This window comes from Neolamprologus multifasciatus, chromosome 13, assembly GCF_963576455.1.
Source record: "Neolamprologus multifasciatus chromosome 13, fNeoMul1.2, whole genome shotgun sequence".
NCBI classification, from domain to species: domain Eukaryota; kingdom Metazoa; phylum Chordata; class Actinopteri; order Cichliformes; family Cichlidae; genus Neolamprologus; species Neolamprologus multifasciatus.
Window position 1 is genome coordinate 30,421,043 of NC_140451.1, and position 16,992 is coordinate 30,438,034.

General features: G+C 40.5%; 1 protein-coding gene across 1 annotated transcript in view; it reads left to right on the forward strand.

Annotated features, from left to right (window-relative positions):
- The window catches only part of atrnl1a (attractin-like 1a), a 384,066-nt gene that overhangs the window by 128,294 nt on the left and 238,780 nt on the right, over positions 1-16,992 (forward strand). Inside the window, exons 19-20 of the mRNA XM_085182462.1 lie at positions 5,653-5,901; positions 6,303-6,440. Coding sequence (XP_085038588.1) covers positions 5,653-5,901; positions 6,303-6,440 — 387 coding nt within the window. The remainder of the gene's footprint in view (positions 1-5,652; positions 5,902-6,302; positions 6,441-16,992) is intronic.

Here is a 16,992-nt window from a genome sequence, read left to right on the forward strand (position 1 = left end):
TCTCTGAAATTGTATCATTTCCCATCCCTACACCTCTGTAGCAGGTTGTACAGATCCAAGAATAGAGGAAAAATGTAAATCTAAGTAAAACTAAAATAATCTTATTTGGGAATTCCCTTAGAAATGCACAAGTGCAGATTCATATAGATGGTGTGGAAATTGAAAGAGTACTTGAACATAGGTTTCTTGGTGTGATTATAGATGATACATTAAACTGGAAGTCTCATATAAATCATATACATAACAAAATTTCAAGAAGTGTTTCAATCTTGAGTAAAGTAAAACACATTCTGGACCACAAATCACTCCACATTCTCTATTGTTCCCTGATTGCACCGTATTTGAATTACTGTGCAGAGGTGTGGGGCAATACTTACAAATGTTCGCTATCATCAATCTTTATATTACAAAAAAGGGCCATAAGGATAATCCATAAAACTGGTTACAGAGATCATACAAATCCACTATTCTTAAAATCAAAAGTTCTAAAATTCACAGATCTGGTTCATTTTCTCACTGATAGTGAGATAGTGGAAAAGGGGTGGGATTAAATAAGCTTATGCTTCTTCCTGCTCCTTTTTGAACATGAAAGTTATTTGTAGTTGTGGTTGCTCGTTTTCCTTTTGTTTTGCTTTGTTCATTTGTCTCTTTTAATTCTATGTTGTTGTACTTTTTCAACATGTTCAAAATAAAGATTCAATCAATCAATAAATCAATCAAAACTGAGCATTTGACCCTGAGCTTGTGGATCAGTGATTACTTTTACATAATATGCTGGCCTTGTTATGTGAAAGTCCATTTTATTATGAAAATCCACCATTGTGTATATGTACTGTAAGTGAGAAAAAATACAGAAAAGCGCAATAACCTTTTTAAAATGATTTGTTCAATCGTGACTGTAACGGCATCTTTGTATTGCATTTACCAGCCATAATTCATATTTTAATAACTATGAAGTGCAATACATTAAAATTAAATCACCATTGTCCATCATTGTTTACTCGTTACCAATGGTTAAGTGAGAGAAAACAAAGCTCTTTTACAAGATATTAGAGAAAATATTTTAAGCCATTTGAAGTATGTAAGTTATTAGTTTCTTATTTTAATCTTACCAATATTCAAGAAGGAAAAAAGGAAAAAAAATAGCCAGTGGTCAACAGTTTCATCAGTGAATCATGATTAGATCTCATGTTGCTGTTGTTGTTTTATTTATTTTTTATTTTCCCCACTCTCATGAAGGCACCATCCAAGAGAATATTTTCTCTAGAAATAACCTGGAGCTAATGTCATGCAATGGCACATGGTACAGCTACATCTTTGGTGCTGTTAAGTAAAACGAAGGCCTTGTAAACCCCGTAGGCACTCTATTTTTCCTCTCTCTCATCTTCATCTGCTCTGAATCCCAAGACTTCAGGAGGCAATAACCTCTTTAAATTCTTTCCATGTGGAACACAGATGAAGCCAGATAATTGGAAATGCTATTAAAAATAGAAAAGGCTCAGGCAACGAGAACATAGCAGGTAAATTAAATTATCCATGCAAACTACTGTTATGTAAGTGAACATCTAAGGATCTCAGTATCTTCTGTCCACGCTAGTATTTGTTTTCTTCTACATTCTCTCACTTTTGAATTAATTACTCTTACTTGTGCCATTTAGTGCCCATCGAGCATTTTGCAAATGAATAGCAGTTCAAAATTTCAGTCAAATCTTAGATTAATATTTTGCTGAAAACAGCCTTTAGTCGTGAAGAAATTGCCTTGCACTAAAATTACATCTCAAGCTTTACAAAGTTGAAGTCTGAATCCTGTAACTTTCAAACCATGCAAATTATTGAAACAAGTATCTGCAGACACAAAACTAAACAATTCACTTTTTGGAGAAAAAAAAAAGCTGGGGGAAGTTTAATTGGTTGTTGAGTAAACATTTTGTCTGTCTTATGGTCCAGAACTGGTTTAGATTGGATATAAATTGAAGAGGAGATGGGCACAAGCTCAGCTGTGACTTACACTGACAGATCAATAGTGTTGCTTCCTCCTTAGTGTTGTTCAGGAAATCGACAGCCAAATAAGCTGTAGAAAAGAAAATCTTAACATTTTTGACATTTTTAAGGAAAGGTTTTGTTCATGTGTCTCAATACTGTAATCTGATTACATTAAACTACCAAATGCCAAATGTGTTGGTTTGACATGATTGAAAATGGTTTATTGTACTTGGAAAAAAGGGTGCCATGATTAAATTGTGTTCATCCAACAACTGATTTTTTTGAGTGTAGATTGTGTAGCATTCATTACTTGGTAAAGACCGATATGTAGTGATGATATATAGTAATGACATATCATTACTATATAAAGGTATAAAGAATGAGATCACTGATACAAGGGGGGAAATGAGGTTTCTCCAAAGGGTGGTTGGCATTGCCCTTAGAGTTAAACCAAGTTATTTGAGAGGGGCTCAGAGTAGAGCCGCTCCTCCACATCAAAAGGAGCCAGTCGTTTGGACATCTGAGTAATAGGCATCCTATTCCCAAACCATCTTGGGAGATATCCTAGGGAGTCTGCTTGGATCTGGAATCTTATTCTGACGTGCCTACTGGGAGAAGAACCAAGAGTAGGCCGAGGACACACTGGAGAGATGACATCTCTCGGATGGCCTGGGAATGGCTCAGTGTTACCCCGGACAAGCTGGAGGAAGTGGCCGGGGAGAAGTGCCCCCACGACCCGGGCCCGGATAAGCGGAAGAAGATGGATGGATGGAGCAAAGAGTAATATCAGACTGGTTTGCACTCAAGTATATTAAAAAAAATGTGTCATTGTCCGGGGACTATGTATTGAGCATTACTGAGACTGAAGCAGAAATTGTGGCCCTGCACTGAGAGTCTGACCTGACCTGGAGGGACAAACAACAGCTGTCACAGAATGAGAACAGATTGGATCTATTAAATCAAAGAATTCTCTTTTCATGAAAAATGAATAAATAAAAAGATCTGGCAGAAGAGAATTGGAGTCGGTACCAAAATCTGCCAACATAAATGCAACGGACTGATATTTTTAAATGGTAAACAGGCCTGGTATATTTATTGGATATTAGAGTCTGCTCTTGGGTATGTAAATGTGTGCTTTTCTGTCAGCGGAAACCCTACCACGCGGTGGATTAGGGATATTCTGTTGAACCGCCTTTCTTTGAACTACTGACTTTAGTGGAAGATCAAGTGAGCTGTAAGAAGAGAAGGGCAAAAAGAGATGAACTAAGGGGAGGTGAAAGTAAAAAGGGAAAAGAGCGCAGTGGGAGAGCGGACAAAAAGAGAGGATGAAGGAAAAGTAGAGCGGTTCCGTCGCTTGTGATTTCATTTGTGCCTAAAAGGGTTTTAGACGAATAAATGGAAAAAATCAAATTAAATCAAAATGACAGAATATGTAAAAGAGGGTATAATGGTGGAAAGAGCAGCAGTGAATGAGCACGAGATGAGGAGATGCCTTAGTGAATAGAAATGGAGAAAGGAGGATAGTGGCAGAGAGGAGATAAAGAGCAAATCTGAAAAAGGGGGGAGCAGAAGTTGGTAATTACAAAGTGGGAGAGAGAACAAATGAATCAGCATTGCTGAAGCTGAATAATGCAACGGCGTAGCTTGCAAACACACAGAGGACAAGGAGTGTATTTCAAGCAGGAACGCATAGAGAAGGAAACAGATACTGGTTCGGCTAGAACATCTGTGGCTTATGAAAATGCCTCATGTTCAAAAGAGAAAGAAGTTCTGGTGAAAATGCAAATGTTACGCATTCGAATCATCTCACTGGGCTATAAGAAACAACACCTCGCATACCTCCTCTCAACCTTTTGGTTTCTTGTGTACACGGCAAGATACCCACAAAGTCTCTTTGTGAGTGTGTACTTCCACCCTGGCTTTGTAGACTAAAATTCATCATGACAAGAAGATGAGCTGAACTGGAGAACAAGAGCAAAACAAGAATGAGATTCAAAAACAAGCTGTAGAGTTAACTTTGGAAGGCCAGAGACTCTAGAAGGAAAAAAATCGAATGTTCGTCACCGATTGCCTGCTCTCTGCAGCGTTTGCTGAACTAAAAAGGCTTCGGTATGGAGATTTTCAGTTTTCTTCCACAACTATTAAATGCCATACCTTAAAAACATAATGCCATTTTTAATTCGCACTAGTAAAGTGTTTTTTGAATGTCACCTCCACTTTATGAATACAAATGCTCGTCTGAACATGTGGAATGGCGTGGCAAAGAAAAGCCCATTTATTTCTAAATGTTGAGGGTCAAAGAAAAGGTGAAAGCAAAAGATGCAAACAATATTAGAGGGTGTCGATTACATCCCAGGAGGCTTTTATGGTGTTTATGCTTTGATTCAAGCTGTTGGGAAGAATTGTAAGTGTAAAAGACAGAATATGGATAAAATCAGCTTTTAAGGTTTCAAACCAAATGCGTGTTGAACATCTCTCTCACACACAGATAAGACTGGTGTTGAAGTATATGATAGTAGTTCTACATATTTAAAAGGTTTTGAGTTTGAAATGCTGCACTAACTAAGGCTACGTTCACACTGCAGGTCTTGATGCTCAATTCCGATTTTTTGATCAAATCCGATTTTTTTGTCTGCTCGTTCACACTACAAATAAAATGCGACAGCAAACGCGCTCTAGTGTGAACGCTCAAAGCGCAAAAGAAGACGTCACACACAACGCGCTCTGTTTAGACCCAGAGCAACAGTATTGTTTGACAGATGGCCCTTAATATAAAGACTTCGGACTTTACGTTTCCCAATTTTTGCTTCAAGTTATTTTGTTATTTACATAATAATGTAAATAACCTAATAATGATCCTTATTGCTGTTTTAGAGGAGCGCTGCTTCAAAGGATAGTTGCAGATTTCTGTCAGAATCTGCAGATTATACAGTACAAATAAAATGTTCACGTTTCTCCAACGTTGTCTTCCCAACAGTTTTACTGGATGGCCAGGAAGCGTTCGTGATGTCTTATTGGGCGCTTCTCCGGCGCTGATAATTGGCGTCTGTCTTGTGTCGGTGATGTAAAAGACGGATTTAATGCGACATGACCGTTCACACAGCAGTCGCTTTCTGAAACATCGGATATGTATCGGATTCAGTACCACATACGAAAGTGACCCAGATCGGATTTGAAAATATCGGATTTGAAAATATCGGATTTGTGCCGTTCACACTGTCATAGCATGATCGGATATGGGTCACATAGGGTCAAAAAATCGGATTTGATGCGCTTTCGCCTGCAGTGTGAACGTAGCCTAATATCATGTTGGGAAGACAACTGGTTTTTGTGCCTCTAAAGTATAATCGGTATTTTACTATCAAAAGTAAATTGAGTGACCCATTAGTTGAATGTCCATATTCAAACGAACATATCCAGATACAAATCACACTGATGTTGTGACCTTTTAAAACCTTGCCAGAGAGACTGAGATATCATGCAGTAACATTACTTATTTTCCTTGGGCAGTAAGCAGCTCAAAGTAACTGTTGTTATGATTTGGTGCTATAGAAATAAAACTGAATTGCATTGACACAAGCAAAATTATTTTCCATGACTGTAAAGTTTGCATGCTTGTATGCAAGTTTATATTTGATTTCTTTCTTTTTTACATCCCTTATCTGTCAGCCCAAAACTGTTCAGGTCTGAGGACGTGCGCCGAGTGTCTGGAGAGGGTGGAGTGTGGTTGGTGCGGGGATCCCAGTAACACCGGTAGGGGCGTTTGCATGGAGGGCTCCTACAGAGGCCCTCTAAAGCCTGTGACGGCAAAGGCAGGACCCAGAGACCGGGACAGACTGCGAGACAGGGACATGGTGGTGGATCAGGGTCTCTGTTCATCAGACAGAGGCTACAACTGGGCTTTTATCCAGTGCCCCGGTGAGTGAACCACGAGACCAGACTGGACTAGATGACACTGAGGTTAAGCTTTGTGAACTCACCTTTCATACCCTGTAATTGAGTATCCCACTTAATTTGAATAGTGTAGCCTCTTCTGGCTGCGGTGTTTTATCTGCAGCTAGAACTGAAGTAGGAAATGTGCGTTTGCAATAGTTACCCACTTCATCTATAAGTATGCGATCGCCAAGTGATTCTGATAGTGAGCAATGCGTATGATGGAAGCAGACAAAATATTAGAAACACCTTTCAATGCGACGTTCAGCACAAATAAAATGATAACCTTTGCAGGCATTTATTGCATTAAAACCACTTATGGTGAAGTGAAGATGATGTGTATTATACGCAGGCTTTCTTATGTTCCTATGAATGTTCTCTTCCAGCATGCCAATGTAACGGTCACAGCAGGTGTGTGAACGGCAGCGTATGCGAACACTGTGGAAACCTGACGGCAGGGACGCACTGCCAGAGCTGCATGCCTGGTTACTATGGCGACCCCACCAATGGAGGGAAGTGTAATGGTAAGTGCAAAGGTGACGGAGGTTAATAACTTTGTTTTTGATGAGCATCAGCAAACCTCGTGAGTGCTCTGCAGAAACATCCTGTTCTGTGTGCGTCTGTGAAATAAGTTCATTTAAACGCAGCAGAAACATTTTGGCAGACGTTCCCTATTTTAACAGCTTTCAGACGTGTGAAAATATTACTTGTAACCAGCAATTTACAGCATTGTAATGGCCACAAACAACCTGGTGGGGGCAGTGTTTAAAAGGCATGATTCCCAGCTTTGGTTCCTTTAGAGCTTGTGGTCACCAGCAGGACACCGGATGAAACCTGAAATGTATGTAGTGTGAAGAGGATTGCAGTGTGTGCGTTTCCTTTATTATTATTTCTTTCTTTCAAACCTTCAGAGTTAATGAAGATGAACACACAGATCTGTATGTTTTGATTAGAAGCAGCCCCTCAGCAGTTCCTCCTCACTTTTTTTAAATGCTTCATATGGAAATAATCGTAGTGCATAATCCAGCAGTCGAAACAGGAGAGCGTGTGCGTGTGGGAAGCGTGTGTTAGTGGAGCAAAGCGTGATTTGAAGGCTTCTGGAGTCTGGTTTGGGAAGGTATGGGTCTTGATAGGAAAACAAAAAACGCCATCAGCGACAGGAGAGTGTAATGAATGAGTGAGTGACTGCTAGAGTGTGAGTGAGGGAGGGAGAAGTGAGAAGGAGGTGCAGGAGCATCAGTCTCGCAGTGACAGATGTGCGTTTTGGCTTGGCGGCGGCATGACATTAAATCGCTCTTAATCATTTTCTTATTTCCTGAGTTGACTGGTGTCTCTGTCCCTGGCGGCTTTTTGCAAGGAGCACGGCGCTGATAGATGCACGCCTCTCTACGCCCCCATACAGTACAGCCTTTAATACAGTTTCTCTCCTTTTTTGGCTTTATTTTCCTCTGTATCCTGTTTTTTTTCTCGTGGTCTCCTTAACATCCCCTGGTCACATTTTCCCAGCTGTGTTTCTCTCCATGCTCCACACATTTTCTCTTCTTGACACCTCTTTAATATTTCCTCCATATGTTTTATGTCATATTCAACTTTCTTTTTTTTCATTCTTCTTCTCTCCTTCCTCACTTTATTCCTCATGTCCTTTCCTATTTAATGTAATTGTCTAATCTTTTTCCTAAACTGTTAACTATCTACTTTTTTTCTCTTTGTCACATTATCAGGATTTGAGTGATCGCTGTGCTGTTAGGAGTAATTTTGTTCTGTGAGGGTTTCTATGGTCAAACTGGTCACTGTTGAGAGTCCAGACATGCATATAACTTTAAAAACACAAGAACAAATCACCTTGCCTCAGAGAGGGTTACCTGGTCACCACCTGGGCCAGGCCTGGTGGATGGTTTTATGCTGTGTTCCTACTGGCACAGCCAGTGTGTCCTTGATCCAACACAGCTGATTTAAATGGCTAAATGACCTCCTCAACATGTCTTGAAGTTCTCCAGAGGCCTGGTAATGAACTAAGCATTTGAATCAGGTGTGTTGACCCAAGGTGACATCTAAAATCTGCAGGACACCGGCCCTCGAGGCCTGGAGTTTGACACCCCTGCCAACCACAGTGTTGTTTATGTTTTACATTTTATTTTCTTAACATTTTATTTTCTTCTTTGGCATATATGTGCTGGTTAAACTGGATTTCTTAACAAACTAATATCATCCATAATGTCTTTTTTCCTCTTTGACTACAGTGACTGCACTGATAATATAAGGGAAATCCACCTTCAGCCTTAAATCCATCTACCCGTTCCTCTTTTCACATCACCTTATTTTTTCCCTTTTACACTTCAGCTGTTTGCTCTCTTAGACCCTACAGCAACTCTTTGTCATCGCCATCTTTTTGTGTCACCTGTCCATCATTTCTATCAATATCCATTTTCTCCATCTTTCTTTATAAAAGGGACCACTAGATTTACCTTGGGCTAAATGGCTGGGAGGCAATGATGTGTGGCCGATCACAGCGCTGAATGATAGAGACACAGCTTTGTCCCTAGCAGGAAAGGGGAAAGGCTTGTGCTCATAGCATTGTAAAGAGTATGGGACAGCAAGACAGTGGGGGGAAAAAGAGTGAGAAAGACAGGCTGACAGGGGGAAAGATAAAAAGCATGTGGTGAGATTTACAAGGTTAATATCGGTGGAAAAGGACAGTTGCCCTTGGACAGAGAGACGATGAAGGAGTAGAGGAGGAGATGGAGGGATAAATAGAGAAGAAGAGATGGAGGACGGACAGAGGAGAGGGGAGTCTGTCCGTTCCCCTGTCCCCGTGACAGATGATTAACTAACCTTGTCAAATCTGGATGAAGTGTGCGTCTGTGTCTGTGTCTATGCATGTGTATGCCGGGCATTAGTGTCCCTTTTCTCTCACTATTCCATTCACCTTGTCCTGCACACATACAAACGCGCCCACAACCACACCAAGCTTTAGAGCCGCAGCTGACAAAATGTTAGATGTTTGGTCAGACTTTCAGGCCCTCAGAGGAGAACATACATTTTAGAGTGTGACAGGAAGCATGCATGTTTTATACACATTCTGGCGGTTTTTGTTCTGTTGATTTGTTTTTTTTACACTGGTGATTCTTAAAACATTTTATAATAAATTTGTCATAGTTGGGTTTGCCCTGGAGTGTTAGAGGAAAACATCCACACCTGGGAGTATTACAACCGGAGTTCTTGTACCACGATCTACACAATGCCTGACCTCCAGCCTGTTCAGTGGCCTCATGTGGGCCATTTAGCCACCAAACAGCGCTTGACGATAAGGACTGAGTTACGGTGCATTTACACATCTTTGTGTAGGTGTTACAAAGGCTGTGTGTAGGCGAACGTACAAAAGGATTGTTAAATATTACCTGACGCTCTCTTTGTTCTAAAATTATGAATTGGGGGTCTTTGTCCAGTCGCCAACAAAGATGTTAATTTGTGGTTGGCTTTGTTGCTGTCCTGTTACCACTGCGGCCTCTTTTTTTTCCTGGTCTGTACATGCTGATGTCCTTTGGTGGTGGCAGTCTCCAGCAGCTTCCATTAGGAGACAGGCTGACACATTACAATCTGAAAATTTGTATAATGACAACATTTTTGTAGTTTTCTCTGTATTTTCTTTGTAGGATTTCCCATCCGCCACACTGGATGTTAAATAATGAAATGTCATTGAAGTGCAGACTTTGAGCATTATTTCACAGGGTCCAACAACATTATTACTTCAAGTGCTTGTCCCACACCTGGATAAATGAGGAGGGTTGTGACAGGAAGGACAGCCGGTGTAAAATCTTTTTGCATCTTTTCCAAATAAGACATGGTTGGGGTGATTGCCCCTGGTGCAACAAGGCGTTGCTGGAAACTGTGCTACTTTTTGCTGAGGAGAAAGTAAGAGGAGGGGGCAAAGGAGTGTAACGACAGGCTGGACTGTGGAGGTGAGTAGCAAATTTAAAAGTAGGGGCTATCGCAAGTAAAGGGAGATAGTTTACTGATATGATGGAAAAGACATAGGAAGTAAGTGTGCAGGAGACCGGGTGGCAAGGAAGCAAAGCCAGGAGTATTAAAGGTTGATTCAAGCTGTTCTACAGGAAAAGTGTGCGAATAGTGTGTCTGGAGCTGGAAGTCAAAGGGGTGCAGGGCTCGCAAAGTCGCCCGACGGGCAGGGCTGAGATAGATTTTGGTCGCCCGACCGGAGATATCGCTAGCCCCGGGACGTCGGGCTAGCGATTTTGCGAGCCCTGCGGTGATGTTCAGTGTTGTTCGTGTGTATGCCCCACAGGTTGGATGTCATCTAGAAGAAGAAGTCTGGATTAAGGCCTGGTTTAGATTTCTGCAGAGTCTTTGTAGAGCATACAGTGTAATCTATGTAAGTGGTCGACTTACGTTTCCAGCATTTATGCTTGTTTTGGTGCATTATGTGTTAATTACTGTGTGGTTGTGTGCCTGTGTTTTACATTAGGTGTCAGCCAATAGAAACAAATAAGATGCCACGCTCTTTTATCCCCGCTGGGTCCCATCTCTCTGTTGGGATGTGTCGAGAATTTTCACTTCTTTGTACATCCCTCGTGTCCATTCTAGTTTCAGTCATCTCTGTCCGGGAATTTATTATTCCTTATATTGAGACAATGATTGTTATTCTATCACTAAAAAAATTTAAAACTCCAGTGAAAGGATCTGCAAAAAGTAGCTGGAGTAGTTGACGGTGCTTACAGGCCAGTCATAATAGTGTAGTTACGTTTCTAGAGAGGTGCACTTCAGGTTATGGTATAGAGATTGACAGACCACGTGACTTTCGCGCGTTGCATGCCGGGAACTCGTGGCAAAACAATCCAAGTACCGCATCAAATGCAAGCATTTGCAGCACCGCAAAACGTTCATTCTCCGGTTCCAATAAATTCTTGCTTTTTCTTTGCCCCCCAAACGAAGGAGAACAATGCCGGTCCGTACAAAGACAGACTTGATGAAAAGTCAAAGAAAAGATACGAGGAAAAAATCAAATGAGTGAAAGGTTTATACCCTTACGAGCACACAGAGTGGACAAAATACGTTAGCGTGCTGCCCAACTTTCACCACGCTCATATTTATAATCATACGGTTCTTGGAGTGAGTGCATACACTCATGAAGTTCAGTAACTTCAGGTCACTGCAACAAGCCCAGGTACAGTTTACCGACGGATGGGTACAGGACCATGAAATGCACCGTGTAGAATGAAAGACCATCGTACATATCATAAGTTTACCAGTCTCACAAATCGTCTTCATAAATACACATTCGTTAACCGTTTATTAATAGGACAGAAATGTAGCAGTGACAATAATACTGTATGCTGTAATCGTACTGGGCAATTAGTGATACAAAACAACTGTTTTATCCTGTGAATAAAAGTATATGTTTTTGTCAATGTACCATGGTAATAACAGAAGCGAAACACAATATTGTGTCAGGACAATTCACTATTTATGCACAATAAACAAAGGAGCATAGCGACAATTTCTGTTCAGTGCCAGACTTGCTTGTAACCTATATCACCAATTATGTTAAGAAATATGACGTATTAACTACAACAGAAGACTGACCTTTGTGGAAATGCTTGGAGCAGACTAACCTGTGAGCTGGATGTTCTGGGATGTTATATTTTGTCTTTGAATGGCTGTAATCCAGGCCATCCGTCGCCTCTTTGTTACTTCGGAAACACGGCTCGAACAATTTCTCTTCAACGACGTAATCCCATAACAAAGGATCTCTTTACCCGTCGGCTTCCCGTGGCTGTCATGCGACCGGCTATTGCAGTTAATAATACAACAGCTTCTTGCCATTTTCGTGTTTCTTTTTATCGCTGTGTAACTGATTTCAATTGAAAGCCTGCGTGCGCTAGTACCTCTTGCCACGAGTTCCCAGAAGTCTTTGCGGTTTTACCCCTGAATGACGTCACATTTTCAATCTCTATAGTGTTCAGAGGGGTTGTAAATTTCCAGCTGAAGCATAAATCCTCAGTAATTTGGATGAAGTGGTGGAGTGTGTCTCCTGGGACTGGTGACAGAGAAAGAGGAAGGCAGTGGCAAGTATTAAATGGTGGAAGTTGAAAAAGGAAGAATGTTGCACAGAGTTCAGGAAGGAGTTGAGACAGGCTCTGGGTGGTAAGGAAGGGTTACAGATGATGGGAATGTACTGCTGAAGTATTGAGGGAAACTGAGAGACACATTTGAAGTGTCATCTGGAGAGAGGATGGTGGTGGAATGAGGAAGCACAAGAAAGTATTCAAAGTAGACAGGGGTACTGGTAAGTTAAGTGTATAGCAGAGGAAAAGCCTTATAGTGAGTTGTATGTGAGGCTGGACACTAAGGAAAAAGAAAGGGACCTGTGTTAATTGGTGTGGCGTAGAGCGCCATCAGCTCATCACGCCTCCCTTGTTCAAAAGAGTGCGCCCGGACCTGGAGGTGGTCGTTTTTCAAGGCAAAAGCAACCAAAATAAAGGGTGTAAAGTGGGAACGATGTGGTCAGGTCTGTCATTCCCGTTACAATTGGCTAGGTAGAAAAATTAAGACAGAAGGTATGTGTAACAGGTTAGGATAATTGGTGAAGAGAGTCCTTGAGAAGTAGGAAAGAGTGCTTTGAGGAGCTGATTAACCCTTTAAAACTGGTGGGAGCGGGCACGCTCCGTTTTGCGTAACTATTTTTAAATCCCGGTAGCTCTGCAACCACGTGAGCTAGCGCAATCATTTTTTTTGCATATGAAACCGGAGGAGTTGTACTTACATCTTATACCATCAGCTTGTCCTCGGTCACAGTTTCCTTCCACATATAACTTTGCAAAAACTGCATAAAAAGCACTTGCAGCAACAAAAACATAATATTCCAGAAACACGCTTTGCCGATCCGATCAGCTGTTCGTAACACTTCCTACGTTGGATTAGACGTCAGCGCGAACTATCGCATGTCCGCCATGACCTGCCCGAAACCGGAAGTGATGTCATTTTTGCGGAAATTTAGTTTTTTTTACCATATAGCCTCATGAGCCTTTCCTGGTGTTTTTTAAACTTTTCTTTGACTTTATGACTTTCTGTGTCATTTCTGGGATGCTTAGGACTCATATTGCACTGCTGGAAATAGTTTATTTTGATGCATATGCTGCTTTTTTGCAAATTTGCATTATAATATTTATTTTCGTTTTTCCTGCAGTATATAAAAATTGGTGTATTTCAAAAATAAAACTATGAAGACACTCAAAATAAATTTCGTGTGGTGGGAAACTATTTTGTGCAACTTTTTTGTATTTACAGTTTTGAGGGATAAGCCTCTTAAATTTCTCTAACTAGAAATATATGTTAAAAAAACAAAAACGATTTTCAATTTTTTTGTAGTTTATTGCACTTTTTTGCAATTTATGTAATTACTATGCACTTAATGCATACATATTATTAAAATTTGGACTGTAATGGTTGTATTGATGTATAGCAACTTGAAATGCTCCCAAAAATGGCTCCACAACATGTAAAAATATAATATAAGCTCTGGCGGACTTGGTTCTATGGTAGGTCTTAAAGGGTTAATGAAGAAAAGAAGAGAAAATAGGATGGAAGAAGGACAGTTAGTGAATCAGAAAATGCAATCAATTGGTAAGGAGGAAGTGGGGGCAGCTATGAAGAGTAGAAAGGCAGCTGGTAAAGGTGACATAACTGTGAAGGTATGGAGTCGTCAAGAAGAGAGCGCAGTGGAGTTTTTAACCAGATTGTTCAAAAGTGAGACGATGCCTGAGGATTGGAGAAGAAGGTGCCAGTTTTCAAGAATAAGGGCGAAGTGCAGAGCTGGAACTACAGAGGGATGAAGTTGATGAGTCAAACAATGAAGACAGTCTGGTTAATCAGTTACTGGTATGTCTTGTGTAAATATCTGTTGTGCTTTAACAATAACACAAATCTTTAAAAGTGCAATTCTTTAACACTCAAACTAAGAAGACAGAAAAACTAAAGATTTGTCAACAGAATTGACGGCGACCAAGCTGTGGTAATAAAGCTGTTAAACATTGTCTACACAGGGAACTAAATTTCATTTATTTTGTGGTGAGAGTAGACGCCCAGCTAACATGTGATTCATTCTGTTTCCTGATTTTTGGGGGAATGCAATTTCTTGGCCTCTCTTTGCTTGTATGGTATGAATATAGCTGCATGTCCTCATTATTTACCAGTTCAGAATAAATAAGGCTTTTAGAATAATCGGAATTCTGCGGCACATATGTGGCTCTTTCCCTCAACCAAGTTCCTCATGCTCATCTCATTTCTTGTATTCAAATTATGTATTTCTTTTCAAATATATATAAAAATATATTTTTTGGGTATTGCTCAGCCTCGGTGAAAAGTCATAAATAGCAAACAGACCACGGAGCTTCTGTGCTGCCCTCTCAATTGTCTTCCAGGCAAGACTTGAGCATGTATTATGTCTTCTCGAGCTTGTTATCCTTTGCTACCCAGCGCTTCAGCATATAATGCTCCTCTGCCATCGGCACCTCCCGTTGAACAGTTTTATTGCTTCCATAAATTTTGCATGATTCACATCAGTAGCTCCCTGTCTCCATTGCACTCTGATACTCCATCTTTCTCTGCACCACCTCACTTGCTCTCTCTGGCTGTCTTGGAGTCGCGGTGAATGTCTGATACACAGAAACGCTTCACATTTCAAAGGTAGCTGCTGGGGCTTGGGGATGTTTTGTCACTTATCTATATGGTTTCATCATTTCTTACAGGTTCAGCTCAGGTCAGTACTTGTTTCTTGTGTGATACAAAGAAGTTATTCAGTGTGCTTTAGTTTTCAAGCATGTCGAGATTAATAAATCTACAGAAGCTTACAACAATAGACAATCTGCTATGAATTAACTGAGAGAAAGAGAAAGGAGGACTTAATTCAATTCGATTCAGTTTTATTTATATAGCGCCAAATCACAACAAAAGTCGCCTCAAGGCGCTTCATAGATACAGAGAAAAACCCAACAATCATATGACCCCCTATGAGCAGCACTTTGGCGACAGTGGGAAGGAAAAACTCCCTTTTAACAGGAAGAAACCTCCAGCAGAACCAGGCTCAGGGAGGGGCGGGGCCATCTGCTGTAATTGGTTGGGGTGAGAGAAGAAAGACAGGATAAAGACATGCTGTGGAAGAGAGACAGAGGTTAATAACAGATATGATTCAATGCAGAGGTCTATTAATACATAGTAAGTGAGAAAGGTGACTGGAAAGGAAAAACTCAATGCATCATGGGAATCCCCCGGCAGCCTACGTCTATACCTTCCAGATTCCTCAGGTCATCTGGATCCGGTCTTTTATCAGTTCCCAGAGTCAGAACCAGACACGGAGAAGCCGCATTCAGCTTTTATGCTCCTTATATCTGGAACAAACTCCCAGAAAGCCTCCGATCAACTGAAACACTCAGTTTATTTAAATCCAGGTTGAAGACTCACTTATTCTCAGCTGCATTTGAATAAAACACCAAATCCACACTTTCAAGCTTAAATTTCAAAACTTACATTTTAACTACTGATTTTATCTACTGTTCTGATTTTATCTGTTTTGATTTTATATACTGTTTTATTTGTTTGTTTGTTTGTTAATTAGTTTGTTTGCTTGTTTTAATCAATTTTAAATCATGCTTTTTATTTGTTTTTGTTTCTAATGTCTCTGTAAAGCACTCTGAATCACCTTGTTGTTGAATTGTGCTATACAAATAAACTTGCCTTGCCTTGCCTATTGCAGCATAACTAAGGGAGGATTCAGGGTCACCTGGTCCAGCCCTAACTATATGCTTTAGCAAAAAGGAAAGTTTTAAGCCTAATCTTAAAAGTAGAGATAGTGTCTGTCTCCTGAATCCAAACTGGAAGCTGGTTCCACAGAAGAGGGGCCTGAAAACTGAAGGCTCTGCCTCCCATTCTACTTTTAAATACTCTAGGAACTTAGTTGTGGAGAATTTTTTCAGTCAGGAGTTTTAGTTTTGTTTTTTTCTCCTCACACATCTTGTCAACACGGCAGCACTTATTTTCCTGTTGACTCCAGACAGTCGATTGATGGTTTACTTGTGAAAAACCCCAAAGAGGCTGAGAACTAGAAACCAACATGAAAGTCCTTCGATGACCACTTAGGTTGGCTCCTAAAGTGGGTGAATCCCCTTAGATTCTCATGTTAAAGTCATAGATAAAAAAAACAAAACAAAACATGTTTGTGGTTTCTGTGCAGTAGCTATTTTTTTTTCTTTTGCCAACAACTGTACAGGGAGTTAAGTATAACAAAAAAGAGCGAAACACCTTATCTAGTTATTTAGTTTTCCTTTTGGAGAGACATTAATATCTGTAACATTATGCGCTACAGATGCGCTGCTCATTGGTTCAGATGTTTTAAATGACCTATATTTACGTTTCCATGACGAGCAGCCTCTTGCAGACAAGTGACCCAAGACAGCAGCACAGTGGAAGTAATTCAAAGTTTGTTGAAACACTTTAAAACCTCTTCAGGATGGAGTTTAGTGGATGTTTTGGATGGTGTCCTCCGTCCTCACCCTGTCTCTGAGCTACTATTTGTCTATTTCTTGCTTAAGTAGGAGGAGTTTTGGATCAGCTGTGACTCATGCGATGAATCCCTTTGTTAGTCATAGACACACAAACTGTGTTGTTGTTGAATTTTGAAGTCAACCTCCAATATCACAGGAAAATGCCCATAAAAGGAAATCAGTTGGATGACTGTCAGGCATTGCTGCTCTGTGAGCGAGTTAAGTTTGTTTTTTTTTGTATTTAATGTATAAATATGAACATTACTGATGATTATTTGGTAAAGGTGGCATCTTATGTTCCAACTGGTGCCTTTTTGTTTCCCCTTTCTCTGTTTCAGTCTGTCCCAAGTTTGAGGTTTTGATGTACAGTCTCTAAGCGGGGTGTGACTGCAGGAGCTCTTTGTAAATTTGTGTTCAGTGCAGGAGCTATAGAGATGAGTGCTGTCTCTGCAAGAAACTGGCAACCCAGTAGCATCAACCACAGAATGGGACAGATAGGACAGCAGGGTAGTGTGTGTGT